At 48.2% G+C, this 17,889-nt stretch overlaps 3 protein-coding genes across 6 annotated transcripts in view; 1 reads left to right on the top strand and 2 right to left on the bottom strand.

Annotated features, from left to right (window-relative positions):
- Positions 1–3: 3 nt before the first annotated feature.
- On the bottom strand, positions 4–6,373 carry LOC130538915 (angiopoietin-related protein 3-like). 2 transcript variants are annotated; one of them, XM_057056950.1, is made up of 9 exons: positions 6,145–6,373; positions 4,378–4,460; positions 2,307–2,844; positions 1,945–2,055; positions 1,692–1,806; positions 1,403–1,519; positions 1,086–1,181; positions 691–963; positions 4–594 (listed from the first exon to the last, which is right to left on the bottom strand). In XM_057056950.1, the coding sequence occupies exons 3-9, from the start codon at positions 2,811–2,813 to the stop codon at positions 380–382; spliced, it is 1,434 nt and encodes a 477-aa protein (XP_056912930.1). In that variant the 5' UTR covers positions 2,814–2,844; positions 4,378–4,460; positions 6,145–6,373; the 3' UTR covers positions 4–379. The 2 variants fall into 2 exon arrangements, with proteins under 2 accessions (XP_056912930.1, XP_056912928.1); XM_057056948.1 differs by lacking the exon at positions 4,378–4,460 and having other exon boundaries at positions 6,145–6,364.
- Positions 5,645–13,828, top strand: LOC130538900 (KN motif and ankyrin repeat domain-containing protein 4-like). Its single transcript, XM_057056898.1, has 10 exons — positions 5,645–5,830; positions 8,857–8,918; positions 8,987–10,234; positions 10,829–10,880; positions 11,272–11,547; positions 11,622–11,706; positions 11,799–12,018; positions 12,088–12,230; positions 12,317–12,517; positions 13,219–13,828. The coding sequence occupies exons 2-10, from the start codon at positions 8,900–8,902 to the stop codon at positions 13,309–13,311; spliced, it is 2,337 nt and encodes a 778-aa protein (XP_056912878.1). The 5' UTR covers positions 5,645–5,830; positions 8,857–8,899; the 3' UTR covers positions 13,312–13,828.
- Positions 13,829–15,352: 1,524 nt separating this feature from the next.
- Positions 15,353–17,889, bottom strand: part of LOC130538894 (low-density lipoprotein receptor-related protein 8-like) — a 45,507-nt gene continuing 42,970 nt past the window's right edge. Inside the window, exons 18-19 of one of the 3 annotated variants that reach the window (XR_008953995.1) lie at positions 15,941–17,527; positions 15,353–15,905 (exon numbers count right to left, since the gene is read on the bottom strand). Coding sequence is in view for 2 of the 3 variants with exons in the window: in XM_057056879.1 (XP_056912859.1) it covers positions 17,187–17,527 (341 nt within the window). In the remaining variant the exon portion in view is untranslated. Of the gene's footprint in view, positions 17,528–17,889 lie in introns of all 3 variants that reach the window. The other 2 variants (XM_057056879.1, XM_057056880.1) reach the window with 2 other exon arrangements.

Below are 17,889 nucleotides of genomic sequence, written 5' to 3'. Positions count from 1 at the left end.
ACAGCATTTTCCCCCCTCTCTTTGTATTTACGTTTGCAGAAAAAAAACAATATTGGCATCACTAGAAGTCCTCAACAAGGTTTTACCAACATATAAAAAGCTTGAAATGTATAAAGTACAGGTGATTGTGTTATTAATTTTAACCCATTAACACCAGGTGACCTAACTGAGAACGGTCTGAAAGTCAATGTGACTCAACATAAAAACTGCTCATGCATAGATTTGTGGTGAACTTTTCCCTCCATAGCTATTAAAACGCAGCAAGACGATGGATGAAAGCCTGGATATTTTCGAGTTACGTGTTGAGGAGAGTTATTACACAGTAATGCACATGTTAGGACCAAAGGACGCCCGGAGGAAGAGTTTAGAGACAGATGGATCAGTGAAAAACTTCCGTCTGAGAGGAAGTGGAGGAGACGCTGCTGGGGGGAGCCATCTGGCGGACGGAGATCTGAGTGGACATCAGGGAGGTGAACGCTTTTGGCCCGGATCGCCACTGGATTCCCTTCCTACGCTCCGTTCGCCCCTTTGGCCTCATTTGGAAGTACTTTCCGTTCAGGAAGGCATCTCCACAGGCATTGAACCACCAACCACCTGAAATAAAACAGTTTGGTAGCATGTTTCCATCTACTTCTACTTGATCTTTGCCTCAAATTAAAGAGACGCGGGCGGCAGGTAGAGCTGCTGCACCTGTGTAACCATGGGCACAGTCGGAGTCCCGCTGTTGGTCACTATCCCTGTCCTTGGTGGAGAACGCCATGCCGGTCAGGTTGCCCATGGGGTCTGGCAGGTCCCCGGACAGAAGCCTGAGATCAATGGCGTAGTCCTCCTCAGGACCGTGGAGGTAGAAGGTGTATTCGCTGGAGTGCCGGCCCTGTTTCCAGTCTTCCAGCTGGACGTGGAGGACAGAGTTGCCCCGGACCAATAAAGAGCGGATGTTCCTGAGGCCCAGCCAGAACTCCTCTGCCAAAGACAGGGACAGAGACGGGACGTACACAGTCAACATGGGTGATTAGAGTGCTGACGTGATAATAATGACTTTGGACATTTTCAGTAAACAGGAAGGGAACATGCAGTCCTCTCACCCTGAAGAGCTCCGAACCCATTTTCATAAGTCTCCCACGTCTGATCAAAGTTAATCAACCCATCCATCCGTCTCTGAATGACTGTTTCTCCGTGGCCTAAAAGACAACAAGAAGACAAGACTTCTTTTAAATCACTGGATGACGATGTAATCACAACGATGCTCAGCTATTTATTGCACTGCAGCGCCGTAAATAGGCTTCATTGTGGGTTTTATTTTTACCATCCTCAGGCTGCTGGTTACATAACTTCACGTGTGCGGTTCAGAATTGGAATTCATAGAGATGGACGGGATGTCATCCGCGAGGCGGCCTCCTACCTTTGCTCATGTCGCAAAAGACCATGAAGGGCTCGGAGCCGTGCGGCTGGATGGAGTAGACGTTGCTAACTCGCGCCCCTCTGTCGAACAGTTGGCTGCAGTCTGATGGCAGGTCTCCTAAGAAAGAAAAGCACCGTCAATTTAATGGTAGACTTGAAAACACCTGGAGTAGCAACTGTAAAGGGATCAGTCATTTATCACCCAAAGGTTACCGGGTCATCGGCAGGAAACGCCGATTACGCGGCGGAGACGGATGCGCGACTGAAATCATTTGCATGATCTGTCTTACTCATCAGCTCGCTGGTGCTGGTCAAGTGTGGGGGTTGATGAGCGGACAGCATCGGCATCTCAGAGCTGAATACTTCAGGGATCTTCTCGATGGTCTCCTGGGGCTTCCTTGAAAGCTGGGAAAGCAGAGACAGTCGTGCAAACACCAAGACAAGCGTTGAAAAAATACTCCCTCCCTCATAAAATGGGAGCTCGCCTCTCCTACTGTTGCCTTCAAACATCCAGAATGGACACTGACCCTCGCTCCAGTTTACCTTCTCCTCGAGAGTCTTGATCTTCATCCGCTGGAGGTTGAGCTGGTCGCTCTGGTCCGTCACAGCTCTCAGCAGCTCTCTGATGCTGGTCTCCTGAGAGTGGATCACCTCCTGGGTGGGAATCACAAAACCTTTATTGGTAGGATTAAACGTGACGGTGTCCTCGAGCAGAAAAATAAAGGGAGAATTAATCCGCTGCATACTTAAGAATAATTAGGGTAAACAGTATTTATGCTGTTGGTGTCTCTCATTGTATTTAAATGTCCTCCTGTGTGATTATTAGTGCTGAAACAGAATTCTGCCATCAAAGCTACAATCGTGAGTGCAGGAGCAGGTTTGCTCCCTAAAACCAGGCGGCCTACCCTCAGACTGCTGATCTCTGCTGCTTGTTGTCTTGGCACCAGACCGTTTGACAGGCTGCTCAGCTTCTCCTCCAGGCCTTCCAGCTTGTCGTGGAGGCTGCTCTTCTCCTGCAGGATGCTGTCCACTTTGGAGACGATCTGGACGGACAGGCCCTTGATCTCGTCGTTGCTGGCCTTCAGAACCACAGTGGTCTTCTTCAGCTCCTCCTCCTCCTCTTTTATTTCGTTGGTGAGCACCGACAGCTGGTTGAAGGAGCGGTCGAAGATGCTGAGCTTCTGGAAGATATCGTTTATCTGCCCTTTGGTCTTCTGCACAAACTCCCGCAGGCTCTGTCCCAACTGGAGGAGGCCGTTGCCCAGGAGACGCACATCGTCTAAAGCAGCAAAGCGAGAGCGAGGGGCTTGAGTCGGCGCCACAGGCTGGACACCGGGCTGCTCCTTCGGCTCACAGAGGGCGGGAACACCAGCAGAGAGGAGAACCAGAAGGAGAACGTGTGCGATTTTCATTTTAGCGTTCAGATTCTCCAGCTGTGTGATACTGGGGAGGGGGGAACCAAAACAAAGACCCGCTGAGGGACAACTCTTGCCTTTATATACTGTGAGGAAGCAGATCAATCATTAACCAGTTCTCCTAAACAAATGAACTCTGCTTTATTCATGCACAGCTGTAACAACAACAAAGAAGTGCTGCTCTCTGCTTCTGTTGACTCTATTCATAAAAGGCAAAATGACCTCACTTGAATAAATGATCGAGCAAATAAAGAGCAAATCCAGTAGCTCCAGAGGAGCAGTTTTTATGATAAACCCCAGATGTAAACCCTGTTCTTCCCTGCCAAATATTAACTTCCCATATTAGAGTGAGTCCTTTAAATGTGTACACAGGAAAATCAGCCCATAGCCCTGACAGCAGATAGCCAGGCTCTCCGATTAGCTGGCTTCATACACCAGAGCTCATGTTTACAATTCAGGTACAAGGGGGCATGTGTGACGGACAAATAGCGGGGAAGATTGTTACCTGTGAGAGTGCTGAGGTGTAGTATTTAGGGCACAAATAAATATATTTTCACTCTTTGCCTGTGAATAACGCTCTTATTTTAAGGTTTGTTACCCATGAGTCAGCCCAAGGCCCTTTTCTATGTTGTTGGACTATAAGGAATCACATCATTCACAAAAAAGTGGGGGTTTTGTTGTACGGTAATAAATGAGCTAATTGTAAATAGCAATTGGAGAATGTATTTGAAGTTATTTGTAGGCCACAGGGCTATGAGATCAAGATCCATCCATCCATCCATCCATCCATCCATCCATCCATCCATCCATCCACCCATCCAGCCAGCCAGCCAGCCAGCCAGCCAGCCAGCCAGCCAGCCAGCAGCCAGCCAGCCAGCCAGCCAGCCAGCCATACACCTTCTATATGCTTTTCCCTGAGGGTCAGAGGGGTGGCTTGAGTTATCCCAGCAGTAACCAGGCAACAGAGAGGAAAACCCCCGGACAGGTCACCAGTTTATCACAGGACAAATAACATTCACAGGCACACCCTGGAGAAACCCCCTTGACAGTATGGGAAGAGCACAAAAACTCCAGTCAAAATGAAACCCGGGACGCAAACGTCCAGAGATGCGCCATCGCACTGCTGCACTACAGGTGGATTAACCAGCCGCGCTACAAGGACCGCCAATCTGTCTTCCAAGACACATTCATAGTTTCAGTTTTAGTCCTTCAGGCCAAAACTGTTGCAGTATAACTGGTATTGATTTCCCAGTTTACAATCATTTTGGATGCTGCTATAACATAACAGCTTTATTTCACGACCCAGAGCAACTGTTCATGTTCTTGTACATCTTATTGATGCCAAGAGACCTTTTGTGATCTTCCTCCTGGAATTAAATCCATATTTATTGTTCTCTCCCCTGTGTTGAATGTGAGCCATAGCCAATTACTTACCAAAAATCCTTTTTAGGCTCTTTCTTTTGGGAGGGGTGTTCTTGATTCATAGGTCACTGTTACGAGACCACTCGAACTGTTTGTATTTGCACTACCTGCCTTCGTATGCCACACTTGCGTAACTGACCTGTGTAGGAAGGGGATGTCCGCCGTTACAGCTCCAACTGAAGCACTGAGAAACGTTGCAGTGCTGCAGCTTGCGGGTGCTCTCTGGAAATAAATATCCCCAAAATCTTCAAGAAAGATTGAATAAAAATTAATCTGCACCAAAAAAAAAAAAAATCACATGATTTTGCTAAAAAGGGGGAAACTGCCTCTTGGCAGTATTTAACTTGCTTCCAGCTACACTTTCCAGTAGGAGGCAGCTTCCACAAGTAATAACAGTCAACTGAGTGGAAAATTAATACCCTGCAGCTGACAAGACTGATGGCTCATGCATTTCACTCTGGAGGCCGAAGTCTCTTTGTGTGCACGAGTTAGTAATCAGCACCTTGTGGTCGGAGGGACTTGGAGTATTCTATATTTCAACGTACAAAATTTCCTATGCGTTTTTGCCTTTTCTGAACTGCCTAAAGTGGTCAGCTGTCATTTGATTCATGGAGGAGTTTCTCTCTCTTCCTCGGGAAAAACCACAATCCCTCTCAGAGCCATTTGTCGGCTTGGGTAATGGAAAAGGAGCATTTCTGACCAAATCTGACTAATTCCTTTTCCATTTATGTTGGGTCAGAAGATAACTTTCTCTTTTTTCCCCCCAGGACTCGCTGTCATGCCACACTCTCCTGTAACGGTTGCCCGGCTTATTTTGCTCGCAAGTGGGATGCGATCTTTGGGGCTCTACGAGACGAGGAAACAGTTTCTCTGGGGGGAAAAAAGTCAGAAAGGAAGCATCAGCATGAGGAAAATGGGGAATTAAGGATGTTGTCTCCAAACCTATTCAAATTTCATTCATCTATAGATCCTTCCGAAGGTCAAAGTAAAGGTCATTTCTTACACCGGGACTTTCTGACAGTGGCGGGAAGGCTCTAAAGTTGGAAAGGGGATCCGTGAAGAATGACAAGTATGCTCTTAGAGAATTGACCCCCCGGATGGCACCAAGCAGAGGCCACATAACGCTGGGTAGAGTTACGTGCCCTGCGAGGATGGGTGGTCTGTGAGCCACCGCACGACCACCGAGGTGAGGCCATTATGGACGGCAGACGCTCCATGTTTCAGCTCGGCATCGGCGTCCTGGAGGAGACGTCACCAGTCATCTAGACTCCTTCTGCCTGCCTGAAAAATGTAGGTGTGTCAGGCTTGTCCGTGTGGTTGACTCGGAGGAGGCACGGTGGGAAGGCACGGTGGCTTGGCCCCTCCCTGCCCCCCCTTCCCCTTCCTCTCTTGAACACACCATTGCACACAGCTTCTGTTATGGCCCAGGCTGCTGCACATTGGCGTCTGCCAAACAGCGGCAGCACGCAGCACCCTGCCCTCCCCGGAGGCGGACGGGGAGGCTGAACTGAGGCCGGAGCAGAAGTTAGTGACGAACACACCCTCACATCAGCAAGACCCAGAGGAAGGAACTGTTGAACACATGTCACAAGGTAAGCTCCGGTTTAATATTCATCACGCCATGCTCGGTCTGCTGACACCTGTTTGATTACACAGCTAATGAAACAAGATGCTTCACGCTGACCTTGGAAGTCTTTGATCCGAGACCGACGACTTTTAAGTGTTTTTGCAAATTACACAGCCTGTACTGAATTCTAATAGGGCATAAATTAAATACATTTGATTTACTTTTTGTCGCGGCTGAGCGAGTGCATGCCACCCCCCCCCCCCCCCCCCCCCCCCCCCCACCCCCCACATTCCCTCTCCCACACAGACTTTCTATTTTAACCTTGCTGTGTTAACATACCAGAGCTTTCTTCCTTGTATGAAGCCCCCTGGCAGCTGTTTCATTCCGAGAGCCGTGGCTCCACACAACCCACCACACAATGAGGCTTAGACGCCACGGCGCACCTCGGACGCCGTTACTGTTGGATTTTGCCCAGGGCAGCCTCCCTGGTCCCAAAGTCCCAAAACAAAGACCGTCGGTGCAAACTTGGACCAAGACCGCGGGAGTCTTCACAGGCTCACAGCCTCTTGAAATGTTTCACACAGAAAGGCAGATAGAGGAGGATCTCATTTCTAAAACAATGTAGAACAGCAGACGAGGGTTGGAGCCATGTGAAGAGTGATTCTTTCCAGATAAAACATGGAAATATGCAGAATCACACTGTACACAGAGACACACCAGCGAGCATTTCTTCATCCTGGTGCGCAGCAAAAATATCATCTTGTGTTCTGGAAACTATAAATATTTATTCCAGGCTGCTAAGACTTAAATTTGGAATCTGGAATGATCTCCATTTTTACATCTTACCACACTTTTTCATTGCTTTGCTGGGAAGTTGCTCTTATTCTAGTGTCATAAGTTCACATTTAATGTTGTGGTTTTGGCGAAGAATGCAATGGATGGAGATGCCGTGATTACAGTGGGGGGTTAGTGCCCATGCAGGAAGTCTGTGTGAAGCTGGACGCGAAAGCCAAACGCCAAGATAAAAAGAAATCAAATGGAAGACTCTTCAGAAGCCGCGACAACTGCGGAGCTGAAATATGACACGAGGGTTAGGTTGGATACGCAGAAAGCTTGATTTTTAGGCAGAAGTACTGTTGTGTTGCGCCATTTTGCTGGGGCCTGTTTAGGGAAAAGCAAACACTTTAGGTCCAATTCCGTGGGTTTCCTGTGGGGCGGGCCTACTGCTAGAGGTATGCACAATTAAAACCTATGCCATGGAAATGTAGAGACAGTTATGCAACCACTCTTGGGAATCACCACACCTCTACGACCGCTATATTGTTTCCTCTGTGGTAAGATCACAAGCGCGTCTATACTTCTGTTTAAAGGTTCGCTTGCGTTCCGAAGCCTGAGAATTTCTGATCGGAATCACGTTTCCAGAAACTGAGAAGGTGTCTCAGGCAAACTTGATTCAGCAGTTTCCAAATCCCTGCTGGTACTCTTATACATCATATGGCCTTTGGCATCTTCCCATCAGCAGGTTGGATTCTCTGATTTAAACGGGGACAGCAACAGGTGCTCTCAGAGATCAACAGTAAATGGATCCTCGGGCTGCACGACTGCTGCTGCAGATATTTCATTGCATTTATATTCTCTGTGAAAGTCCAACGAATCACTTCCTTTTAAACTGCAACCTAAACACGTGGCAGCCTCTCCTCTCTTGACACACCTGTAGGCTAAACTTGTCAGGTTCATGTCAATATAATGGCCCAACATCCTATGTTACGTATCGGTTTGAAAGCAACATTAGAGTTTATTTCTCCACATTGCTGAGATTTCCCACGCTGGGTCTGCACATGAATCATCCACAATAAAAATGCTCAAATGACTTCGCAGTCTTTGCGTTGAGTAACACTCGGTCCTCACATGGAGGCTAAGGTGACACCTAACACCCACCTGAACCCTTTTAAGCAATCATCAGGAGCTACAACACCAGGATAACATCACACCTTTCATCTACACAGCAACATGAACATTTAAAGTCGATGCCTGGAATTGAGTTTTGATTGAACGTCCACAGACACTTGTTCAAATTATAGACCTTCACAATGGCTGTTTGCATCCCTCCCTTTCAGTCTGAGAGCTTTGGGGTTTTTGTAGTCACAAAAATACGCTGATACGAAATGGGAATGAAAATAGAAAGAGAAACGATGCACCAGTCTTCGTTGTGTAATCCATGTGAACAGCGTGTGATTCTAACATTTTCACACCCTCAAATGGCAACAAGAGTTGCATCAGATGTGCAAAATCTGCTCATTTGTTGTCTTCCTTTATCAGACAGTGTGTTAATGATGGAGGCCAAAGTGCTCAGTGGGGGAAACTTTGTGGCACTTGCCTGTTTACTGCATAGCTAAGATTGTTTGGGGGGGTGGGCGCCGTCGCAGCCGCTGGTGGTCAGGAGAAACGCAGGTCTACCGTGCAACAGTCACACACTGCGACAAGAGGTGCTGGAAAGATTCTCTAAGAGCACCTGGGAAAGGAAAAAGAGCAACTTCTGTAAACAAAGATTTGGAATGCAGACTGCAGATGTAACAGGCGGCATAAAGAGGGGAAAGAGCGGGTCACAACAATGAACGTCTGTTCTCGTGTCTGTGGGAGTTTATTTTGCTCGGCTGGCCGATTCTGCCGGACCAAAAACTTTCAGGCTATTTCCAGCTCCCGTTCATGTCAAGGCTGTAATCAAGTGAAAATCAGGCCCGCCGCCGTTGAATAATAGCAGCCCGATGCCTGGAAGCAATGAAGCAGCAAGAGTGTGAGAAAAACAGAGCTGCAGAAGAAAAGGAACGCAAACACAACTGTGTCATGTTGTGTTGTGTGAGTTAGTCCAGGATGATCCGAGTGCTCGTATATTAATGCTTAATCTCTCATGAGAAATTCCAGAGTGAAACCTCAAGCAAGAAGCTCTTTTTCATCTGAAATTAAGGAAAAGGATGAGATCATCTCTTCTGCCGTTTTGGTGTTTTATGGACGCTTCTGATATGATTTGCTTTTGCTCCCCCCCCCCCGCAGACATTAAAGAGAAGAGTCTGTTTGTAAAGTCAAAGACAGGGATATGATGGAGGGGCTAAAAGGTAAAGAACAAAATTTCTCAAGATATTTCCTTTGATCAAACACTGATTTCTTGATTTTTGATCTCCAGGAAGTACCTTACCTCTGAAAACAAAAGACAATGGGGTTAAGGGGAAACCCCCATATTCAGTGGAGACCCCGTATGGTTTCCATCTTGATCTGGACTTCCTAAAATATGTAGATGATATTGAGAAAGGAAACACGATCAGAAGAATCCCCATTCATCGGCGAAGCAAGGGCCCCAGAGCCAGCACTCTTCCCCGGCACTTCACCGCCAGCGGGTGGGGATCTACTGGAGCTCTGGGATCTCGACAGTTGGAGGCTAGCCCTCATGGCTACGCTTCCTGGTCCAATGGTCACAGGTCCCACCTTTCTCCAACTGGACTGAGAACACTGAGTGAGATGGAGGCCAGAATCAGAGAGTTTGACGAGCAGCCTCTGGGCGAGCACATCAGACCCAATCTCCTCCGCGCCTCCAGCCTGCCTCTCACGGTGCTGCTGAGACAGAGTTCAGAATCCAGCGATGACCCCAGCAGCCTCCGGGGCTCCAGGGATCACCTCGAAGGAAGGAATGTCTCCTGCGAAGATGTCTTCCATTCCCCGGACAGCAGACAGTCCCACGAAGGCTCCGTGCTGTTGAGGCGGTTGAGGGAAGCTCTGGAACGAGTGAGGGAGCTGGAGATGGAGATCAGGGTGATTCCAGAGCTCAAGGCACAGATCTGCATCCTTCAGGAGGAAAGGCAAAGGCTCCAGCCGGGGCTCCCATCCCAATCTGTCAATGGAACCACATCCCTTTATGACAGAAACCACAATATCAGCCAAGGAGACTCAACTGCAACACACGAGTGGAGGACTAGTACGGATCTCGATGAGCTGCTGACCGTAACATCTCTGCAGGCTAAAGTAGCTGCTCTGGAACAGAAGCTCCACGAGACTGACCTGGAGCTCCAGAGGGCCTTAGCGCAGCTTAGAGAACAGAAGGAGAGCAGAGAGCCTGGCGTCAAGATTGAAGACCTTGTCAGGAAACCTGGGACATGGGTTCAGGCGGAGAGAGTGGTGATAGAGCAGGTTGGAGACCAGGCAGTGGTGAGATCTGTGGGAAAGAGTGCCGGACACGGAGAGGGTGCAGGAGCAACGGTCGTCCACCACATCAGGAAGCTCAAGAGGCTCCTGGACCAGCAGTGGGAGTGTTTGTGTGCTAACATTCCGTCGGGAAACCCTAAAGTGAGGAGTCTGCAGCAGGAGATGATGGGCCTCGTTGACATCATTACCTCCTATTACACCCAGCACAGCGACGGCGAGGAGCCTCAACTCAGAGGTAAACAGCAGTTTTGAGGAGGTTTTTAACTCTTATTTCACAAACTACTTTTCTGTAATCGCAGTATTCCCAAATCCCTGTAGGCCTCCAACAAGATGACTGACAACAATGTTATGACTGTCAGTATATTAGGAGTGTAAAGACCACAAAGCTGCTTCTACACCATCTGAATGATACCTTGTTCTATTTTTAGCTTTAACTTCTACACAATTTTAATCAAATTAAGCGTCCGTCGGTGCAAAGCCATGTGTAAAATGGAGGCGACGTTGTCGTAGCTACCAGCAACTGCCACAACTCAACAGCTGCATCAACACAGGAATTAGACCGAGCTCGTGTGGACTTTGGCTCCTCATTTGAATTTCTTTCATGAAACGTTATATGTCTTCAAAACTAGCAGCCCGGCATGTTCGTTATCATATCAGCGCCGCAGAGATGTGAAAATATGTTTTTGTGGTTTGGTCCTCGTTTCCTTTAGGGTTAGCCCGGAGCTAGCGTAGTGTGTAAAACCCCACGTTTGTTTCTTTGTTTGCAGCCAGACTTTTAGCATTTCATCCCACATTCTCTGCTTGTCTTCCATATTCGCCGCGATGACAGATGGACGTGCCCGGTCATCGAAACACCGACATTCCGGGGGCGATAATGACGGGTTAGTAAATGACTCTCCCCTGTCAGAACTCCTCAGACCTGTGGTTGTTGCCTGAAACGTGTTTTTGATGGTATTTAATCCCGATTTGTATCCAACTGAGGGAAAAAACCTGATATTTCAGAGGGGAGAGACCAACACCACACCCTCTGAAGTCTAGCAGGGGAAATTGTTGAGTCCCGTGTAAAAAAAAAAGTGGCGACGTCCCCACAAGTATGAGCGAAGGATCTTTTTGCGTCATCGAGGGAATGTTCCCATTTTGATTTTAAAAGGAAGGAATTTTTAACACTGATGGAATAATCCTGCACCGAATATGAATAATACATCAGAAATGTCCTCCAAAAATCTCTGTCATGTTTTATATACGCTCTTTTTTTTTTTTTTTAAATCTAAGCAAAAATGCTGTGGGCCAGTACCGTGGGCACCAGAGCGAGGAGAGAGAGAGCAGCGTCGGCCCCGGGGCGATGGCAGCCGCCCAGGTGGAGGCAAACAGGAGTGGGGAGGAGGCGCAGGGGCAGATCAGATCAGGGGGGGCAGGACCACAGCGGACAGATGGCGGCGCCAAACCCGAGAAAGCTGACGGTCCGGAGAAGACAGCCAAGCTGAAGCCACACCCCTCCAGGGAGCAGATGGAGGGCAGCTCTGCGTCTGGATGCCCCTCCAGAGGCAGGTGAGAGGGGCCTCGGCAAACATCAGGGTCTCCGAGGTCTGTTAGTTCCCCTCACGCACGCGTTGTCCTTTCAGGGAGATCGTGAGTTCAGATTTCATGACCGCCTGTCAGTTCCTCAACGATCACATGGACAACATGGACAATCCTAACAACGAAATGGTAGGCTGCCGTTTACGTCCACATCCCCGCGTGGCGCCTGGCGCTCCGACAGCAAACCGGAACGTGAGCTTGAAACGTTGTCTTTCTTCAAGAGGAAGGCCCTGATCGTGTTGTTCCAGCGCTGGTTCAGCGTGGCCGCCGAGGAGACCTCCACGGTCGGCGACTTGGCCGCGTACCTGAGGGAAGTGAGGAAGTCCACGCCCACGCTCCTGGCGTTCCTGGTCAACCTCGCCGACGACAACGGCAACACAGTGCTGCATTACAGCGTGTCTCACTGCAACTACAGCATCGTGGGCCTGCTGCTGGACACAGGTGAGGCTGAGCTCTGCTCTCCAGAGAGGAGTTCTGACAAATGCTGAAGTTCTACTTTGACCCTTTCAGGCGCATGTGACGTTAACCTTCAGAACAATGCCGGCTATACGGCCGTCATGCTTGCCGCCCTGACGGCGCCCGATGGCCCAGGTGGCATGGAGGTGGTCCGCAAGCTGATGGAGATGGGGAACATTCACAATCGCTCCAAGCAGGTAGAACGCGGCCTGCCGTCACAACGAAGGTAACACCGGTAAAGATCAAAGCATCAATGCATGTGTTGTGCGTCGCCCTCCCTCAGACTGGTCAGACGGTTCTGCACTTGGCGGTGCGACACGGGCGGGTGGTGATGGTCCGCCTGCTGCTGAGCTACGGGGCGGACGCTAACATCCAAGACAACCAGGGAACCACAGCCCTGATGTTTGCTTCAGAGAGGGGCCACACACACGTCGCAAGGCTGCTGCTGGAGAGAAGCCAGTGTGACCTTTCCCTCACAGACAAGGTGAGACAATCATTATCCCCCAACCTGCTGACCAAGCAAAAACAGTGACTTATGGGTGAGTCGGGTGAACATCTCAATTAAATGGGAATACGTTTAGCGTATAAACACAGAAGACTCCAGAGGAACAGGAAACTGAAATTAACACAAAGGAATGCCCCTTAGTTGAACCAAGCTTTGACTGGGAGACTGCAGACGTGGTTGGACTGACGGTGCGAATGCTGATGAATAGACTGCTCCTTGGATTAACCAGGGCTACAGTAAAACAACTCTCCCAGGGCCGCCTTGAGTTAATCCGATAACAGCACCTTATCTGCAGGTCTGGAGGAAGGAGGGAAAAAAGGAGAGGCAAAGATGCTAATGTATCCTTCTGGGCGCCCAGTCTCCAAATGTTTCTCCCCGACACCATCTTAGATACGATTGACTAATTCATTAAGTCTGGATGAAACTGCAGCATGTTCACTCAAAACACCCTCTGCGATGCAGCTTTGTGAACAGGTGCCCTCTCGGAGGCTTAATTCTCCACCTTTTTATAATATCGGCGACAGCAAGGTTCAGTCTTATGTGCTAAATTTCTCAGGTAAACACCATCGACAGTGCCAGTGTTGCGCTAAACTGACGCCACATGACCTCAAGTCCAGGTGTATTCATCACAAAAATGTGCTAATAAGGGAGGGTTGTGTTTCTTCTTTATTTTCCTGCAGCGTGGTCGAACTGCACTCGCCATCGCCATGCAAGGCTCCCACACAGACACAGCCACCCTGCTGCAGGCCCACGCCAAAGTCCGGGCGTTGTAGCCCTCAAAAACTGCACTTTTAAAAAAAGCAACTTTTGTTCAGTGTGTGCATGCATTGAGCTGATTCTACCATGGTGTTGTTTCATTCTGCGCATAGGCACGAACGCAGCCTTTGAGTCCGACGACCTGTATTAACATCAAGGTCATGACCTCTGGTGCAAATATCAGGATTGCTGATTCAATGTTTTTTTTTGTGCTCAAAGTTAATATTTGCACACCCAGTTAATAGCCTAGCTTACTGTACACACAATGTAAACATATGCCCATACGCCATGTAAAAATATTTATTGTTATATGATTACTGTTTAGGATGTGTTTCGCATTCCTAAAAGGTGTGTGCTCGTCAAATGTCCCTTTATCCCAGGTGTGTTGAAGAGAAAATACAGAGTTTCCTTATTCAGAGCAGTTATTTAACAGTAAAATGTGTTAAATTCTTGCCCAGTTCTGCATGATAAGTTGACATTTCTGTACTAATGTGTACATTGTTGTTAATAAAGTACCAACAAACTTGACATTTACCATGTATTCAACGTTGTTACTGTAGTGACCACTGTGTCCGACAGGGGGCAGAATTTCTCCATTCGGCGCTCAGGTCTGACGGCTCAATCAAACACAAAACATGTCTGCTGGAATCAATACAGCATAAATCTGATATTCCTAAAGAAGCATGACCAACCAATTAGAGGTAATCCCTTTCAAGTGTCACAGGCGATTACAAAAATGATACCTGAACTAAATTGTGATAATTCCCTGGGCAAGAGTCACCTGGAGTCTGGGGGTACGGTGCCTGGAATGTTCTATTCCGACATTACAGCGAAGGCGTTCTAGGCCTTGTTCTCCCAACCTCCCACAGGGAGACGGTGAGGGACAGAGCTTTGGACTGTCCTCAAGGATTTGAGATTATACTGGTGAGGGAGGACAAAATGGATTGGACGAGAAAATGGCAAGATTGTCGGTTTTTTGGCCAACAGAGCGCCGCCACCTCATTGGCTGAGGGGGATTTTTGCCAGCATGGTTCACTGATTTTCCTGCTGCTGTAACGGCCCTGAGCGAATAGACAGATCTCAGGAAAAAAAAGACTGGCTGGTATGGAGATATTTTTCTGTTGCGTGTTCAGAGGGGTGAATAATAACATCACCTGAACACACCTTCAGTGATCTTCTTCCTCTCACCCATGAACATCTTTCACACTTATTAGGTGCTGGAAATACAAACACAACAAAGTACAAGAAGGGATTTGAAGGGCTTGGCTGTAATAAGCATAATGGCCTGGATTTGTCTGCAGGTGTCTTCCGGCTGCACATGAATCGGCTGTCCAGACTGGACTCTCAGAGATGTGTAAGAGAGGCTTGTTTCCTGTTCCAGTGCAGAAAAATTCAAAAACCTTGGTCAAAGGCATGAACTCGAACTTATCGAAACTCATTTGGGACACCAGCCTTTTGTTGAAGCGTTTGTCCCCGGTCAGGTTGGCTGGGATGATCTTTCTGAGGGACCAATCACAAACACGTGCAGTAAACTTATAACACATTTATTTCAAAAGCTTATTTTTGCTTTTTATTGTTTTATTTTATTGTTTTTTTGTTCTAAAAAGCTCACACACATTCGTCAAAAGCGTGCGTTCGTTCTGATATTAGTAAAAAGTTGGGCTCGTTCTCCTTTTGTCTTGCGGGTCCCCTACGTGCCGTCCTGTTGGCTGGAGCTGCAGGACCAACACGTCCTAATTTACTGGCTTCCAAATGCTCTGATAAAAGCTGAGGGAAACAGCTCATTAATCAGCCGCCTGGCTCAGAAATCAGAGAATCTTTAGTTTGAGTGATGAAAGTCTGCTTATTTACCTCTGCGTCACCCTTTTTATGATCCCTCTCTTCCTTTTCCTGATATGTGAGGTGCTAATAATGTTTTCATTGCTCCAGAAAGATCTTCACTGACACCAAAATATTCTCTTTAAGCAGCACGTGTGTGTGTGTGTGTGGTGTGTGTGTGTGTGTGTGTGTGTGTGTGTGTGTGTGTGTGTGAGCTTCCGCCAGGAAAATGAAACGGAAGAGGATTTTCAGTCATATTTTATATAGCAATATATAGAGATATTCAAAAGAAATCCGTTACAGAAAATCAATAAGTGGAGCCAGTCGTGTGTTTAACAAGTTTGTGGCGACGGGCCGATTCCCGTCCATTTTAGCGAGAAAACACAAGAAGAAAAACAAAAAGGCACAGAAACCATCTCAGTAACGGAGTCGGGAAGTGCTGTAAGGATGAGGGAGCTCGTTTCCAGAAGGGAGAACAATGAAGAAAAATGGGGAGAACACACACACACACAACACACACACACACACACACACAAAAGGGATCTGAACGATGCACAGCAAGAAACAGCACAGACCACTTTAGTGTATGATTTGGATTTTTTTTTTTTTTTTTTTTACAATCAGGGGATGCGGTGCTCTCCGTTAATACAAATAAATTAATATAGCTGTCCACATTTTATCTAAAATCTTATATACATCTCTTTTACATTATTGTTTACATTATCAAAAAACCTTATGAAAACATATTTACAGGCCAATGAATTTTAGAGCACCCTCAAAGCTTCTTCTCTCTCTCTCTCTCTCACACACACACACACACACACACACCACACACACACACACACACACACACACACACACACACACACACACACACCTTACAATGTTTCTTTCCATGCAACACGCGACACAGAAGGCATTCGAAGAGGGTTGTGCAACAAAGAGCGTACGGAACAGTTCAAATATGGCTGTGGAACAAACGCCTGGACTCACGTGCGTCACACTCAAACACGCTCACCTCTGAGGTCTATGAACGGCCAGACGGCGTCGACAGGACGGAGCCGGCGCCTTCGCTGATCGGAAAATTTGGTCTCAGCCTCATTTCATCAGGATTAAATCACACGGCGGGCCTTTGTCGTCACGCTGCCCCCCCCACCTCCCCTGGCCTTTACCCACCCAGACGTGGGCCTTATAACAGAGGCCTCGGAGCCCAGCTTGGTTTAGGGAGTGTGTGTGCGTGCACATGCTCGAGTGTGTTTTGCCTGGAACGACGAACGGCTGCATTGTCAGCTGGTGAGCAATTATACATGCTGTTTGTGGGGGTTTTTGGGGGGGGGTGACGACTGTGCGCTGTCCTCGGGAGAACAGCGTGCGTTTTCTGTCTGCCCTGCGTGTGTTTATGTGCACATTTATCACAGTCAAAAGTGGATGTTCAAATAAAATTCTCCGCGCTGGAGGATGTTTGGAACGGCGCAGCCCGACTAAAAGCTGCAGTCTATTGCTTTTCACAGATCGTTGAACATAAAAACGAGTCACAGTAAAGACAGAAAGCGTCTCTGCTGGTTGGAAAAGGTCGGAACACTCCTCAAGTCCATCTGAAAACCTGTTGCTTCCAAAGGGGAAAACTAAAAATATAATCTAGTCCCCCCAAAAAAGCTTCAGCGGCAAACTTTCTGAACGGTTCCGATGTAAAATTTCTACAGATTGTCCCACAAACGCAAGAATAAAGAGGATTCGCGGCGCTCCACCAGGAATAGCACAAAGTCCAAATTAATAAGTCAAGAATCTCTCACAAGACATAAAACTCACAGTTCAGACCCTTACCCCCCCTCCCCCACCCCCCATAAAGGTCAGTGCTGAGGAAACATTATATTACATGAATAATTCTGAAGTTAAATCTGTCTGCATACCAGAAAATAAATCCAGCACAGAAAAATGTATTAAATAACTTCTAGAATGGAAATTGGCACAGAATGTGGAGTGGCTGCTCGAAACACTTGATGATATGTCGCTTGTACCAACAGTTTGAGTCACCTGTGACGTCCCTGCACGTCGCGTCCTGAGCCGCGGGGGCTCACTTGGCAGAGGAAAGCATCGGCTGTTCGGTGTACCAATGAGTTCCCGGGTCAGGCATGCTGCCCCCTAGTGGCAGGGCGATGAACTGCGGGCAGGTGCCCCCGCTGGCACCCACAACTCCCACGTTGACGCCCTGTGGGTACGGGTGGTGATGTGCGTGGTGGCCCATCCCGTCGGTCCGTCCGATGTGGATCTCGTCCTCCTCGCCCTCGCCCGTGGTCTTGCGGTACACAGGGTTGTCGAAGTTCATGCTCTTGGTGGAGTTGCGCCTCCAGTTGCGCCAGACCAGGTAGACGCCAGCGCAGACCAGGCCGAACACCACTGTGGCAACGATAGGAACTGCATGCGTTTAACACACAGCGGCAGGGACACGGGGAAGGGGCAGCGTTAATGAGGCAGAACGAGTCCACGGCGTGAAATGAGAGGCACAGAGAGGAGGAGAAGGAGCACGCAGGGGACGGAGGGGGTCAGGGGGGCAGTGGCAGGGTGGCTGTGTGTGGGTGGCTCAGATAAACACAAGGTCAGAAAAAGGCCGCCACAGCCTGTAAATTTAATATGCGGGACCACATCAGCGGCCGGCACGTAAGAATGTGGGTGACCGAGGGCAAAATGTGTTTATTAAATTGCTTTATTAAAGTAAACCAGTAAAGCTTTCCCAATCTATTGGCATGTGTTCCATCTCAGTTTGGCTTTCCCTTGAT

This window comes from Takifugu flavidus, chromosome 15 (assembly GCF_003711565.1).
Source record: "Takifugu flavidus isolate HTHZ2018 chromosome 15, ASM371156v2, whole genome shotgun sequence".
Classification (NCBI taxonomy): domain Eukaryota; kingdom Metazoa; phylum Chordata; class Actinopteri; order Tetraodontiformes; family Tetraodontidae; genus Takifugu; species Takifugu flavidus.
This window is presented reverse-complemented; position numbering and strand designations above follow the sequence as displayed.

Excerpts from the sequence above, each read along its gene's own strand:
- LOC130538915 (XM_057056948.1), bottom strand. The coding sequence starts at position 6,188 with ATGAAACAGCTGCCAGGGGGCTTCATACAAGGAAGAAAGCTCTG. Across the intron at positions 2,056-2,306 it reads CAGAGATCAGCAGTCTGAGG|GAGGTGATCCACTCTCAGGA; the intron begins GTAGGCCGCCTG and ends ATTCCCACCCAG. Across the intron at positions 595-690 it reads CTGTGCCCATGGTTACACAG|GTGGTTGGTGGTTCAATGCC; the intron begins GTGCAGCAGCTC and ends GTTTTATTTCAG.
- LOC130538900 (XM_057056898.1), top strand. Across the intron at positions 10,881-11,271 it reads TCCGGGGGCGATAATGACGG|CAAAAATGCTGTGGGCCAGT; the intron begins GTTAGTAAATGA and ends TTTAAATCTAAG. Across the intron at positions 11,548-11,621 it reads GGATGCCCCTCCAGAGGCAG|GGAGATCGTGAGTTCAGATT; the intron begins GTGAGAGGGGCC and ends TTGTCCTTTCAG.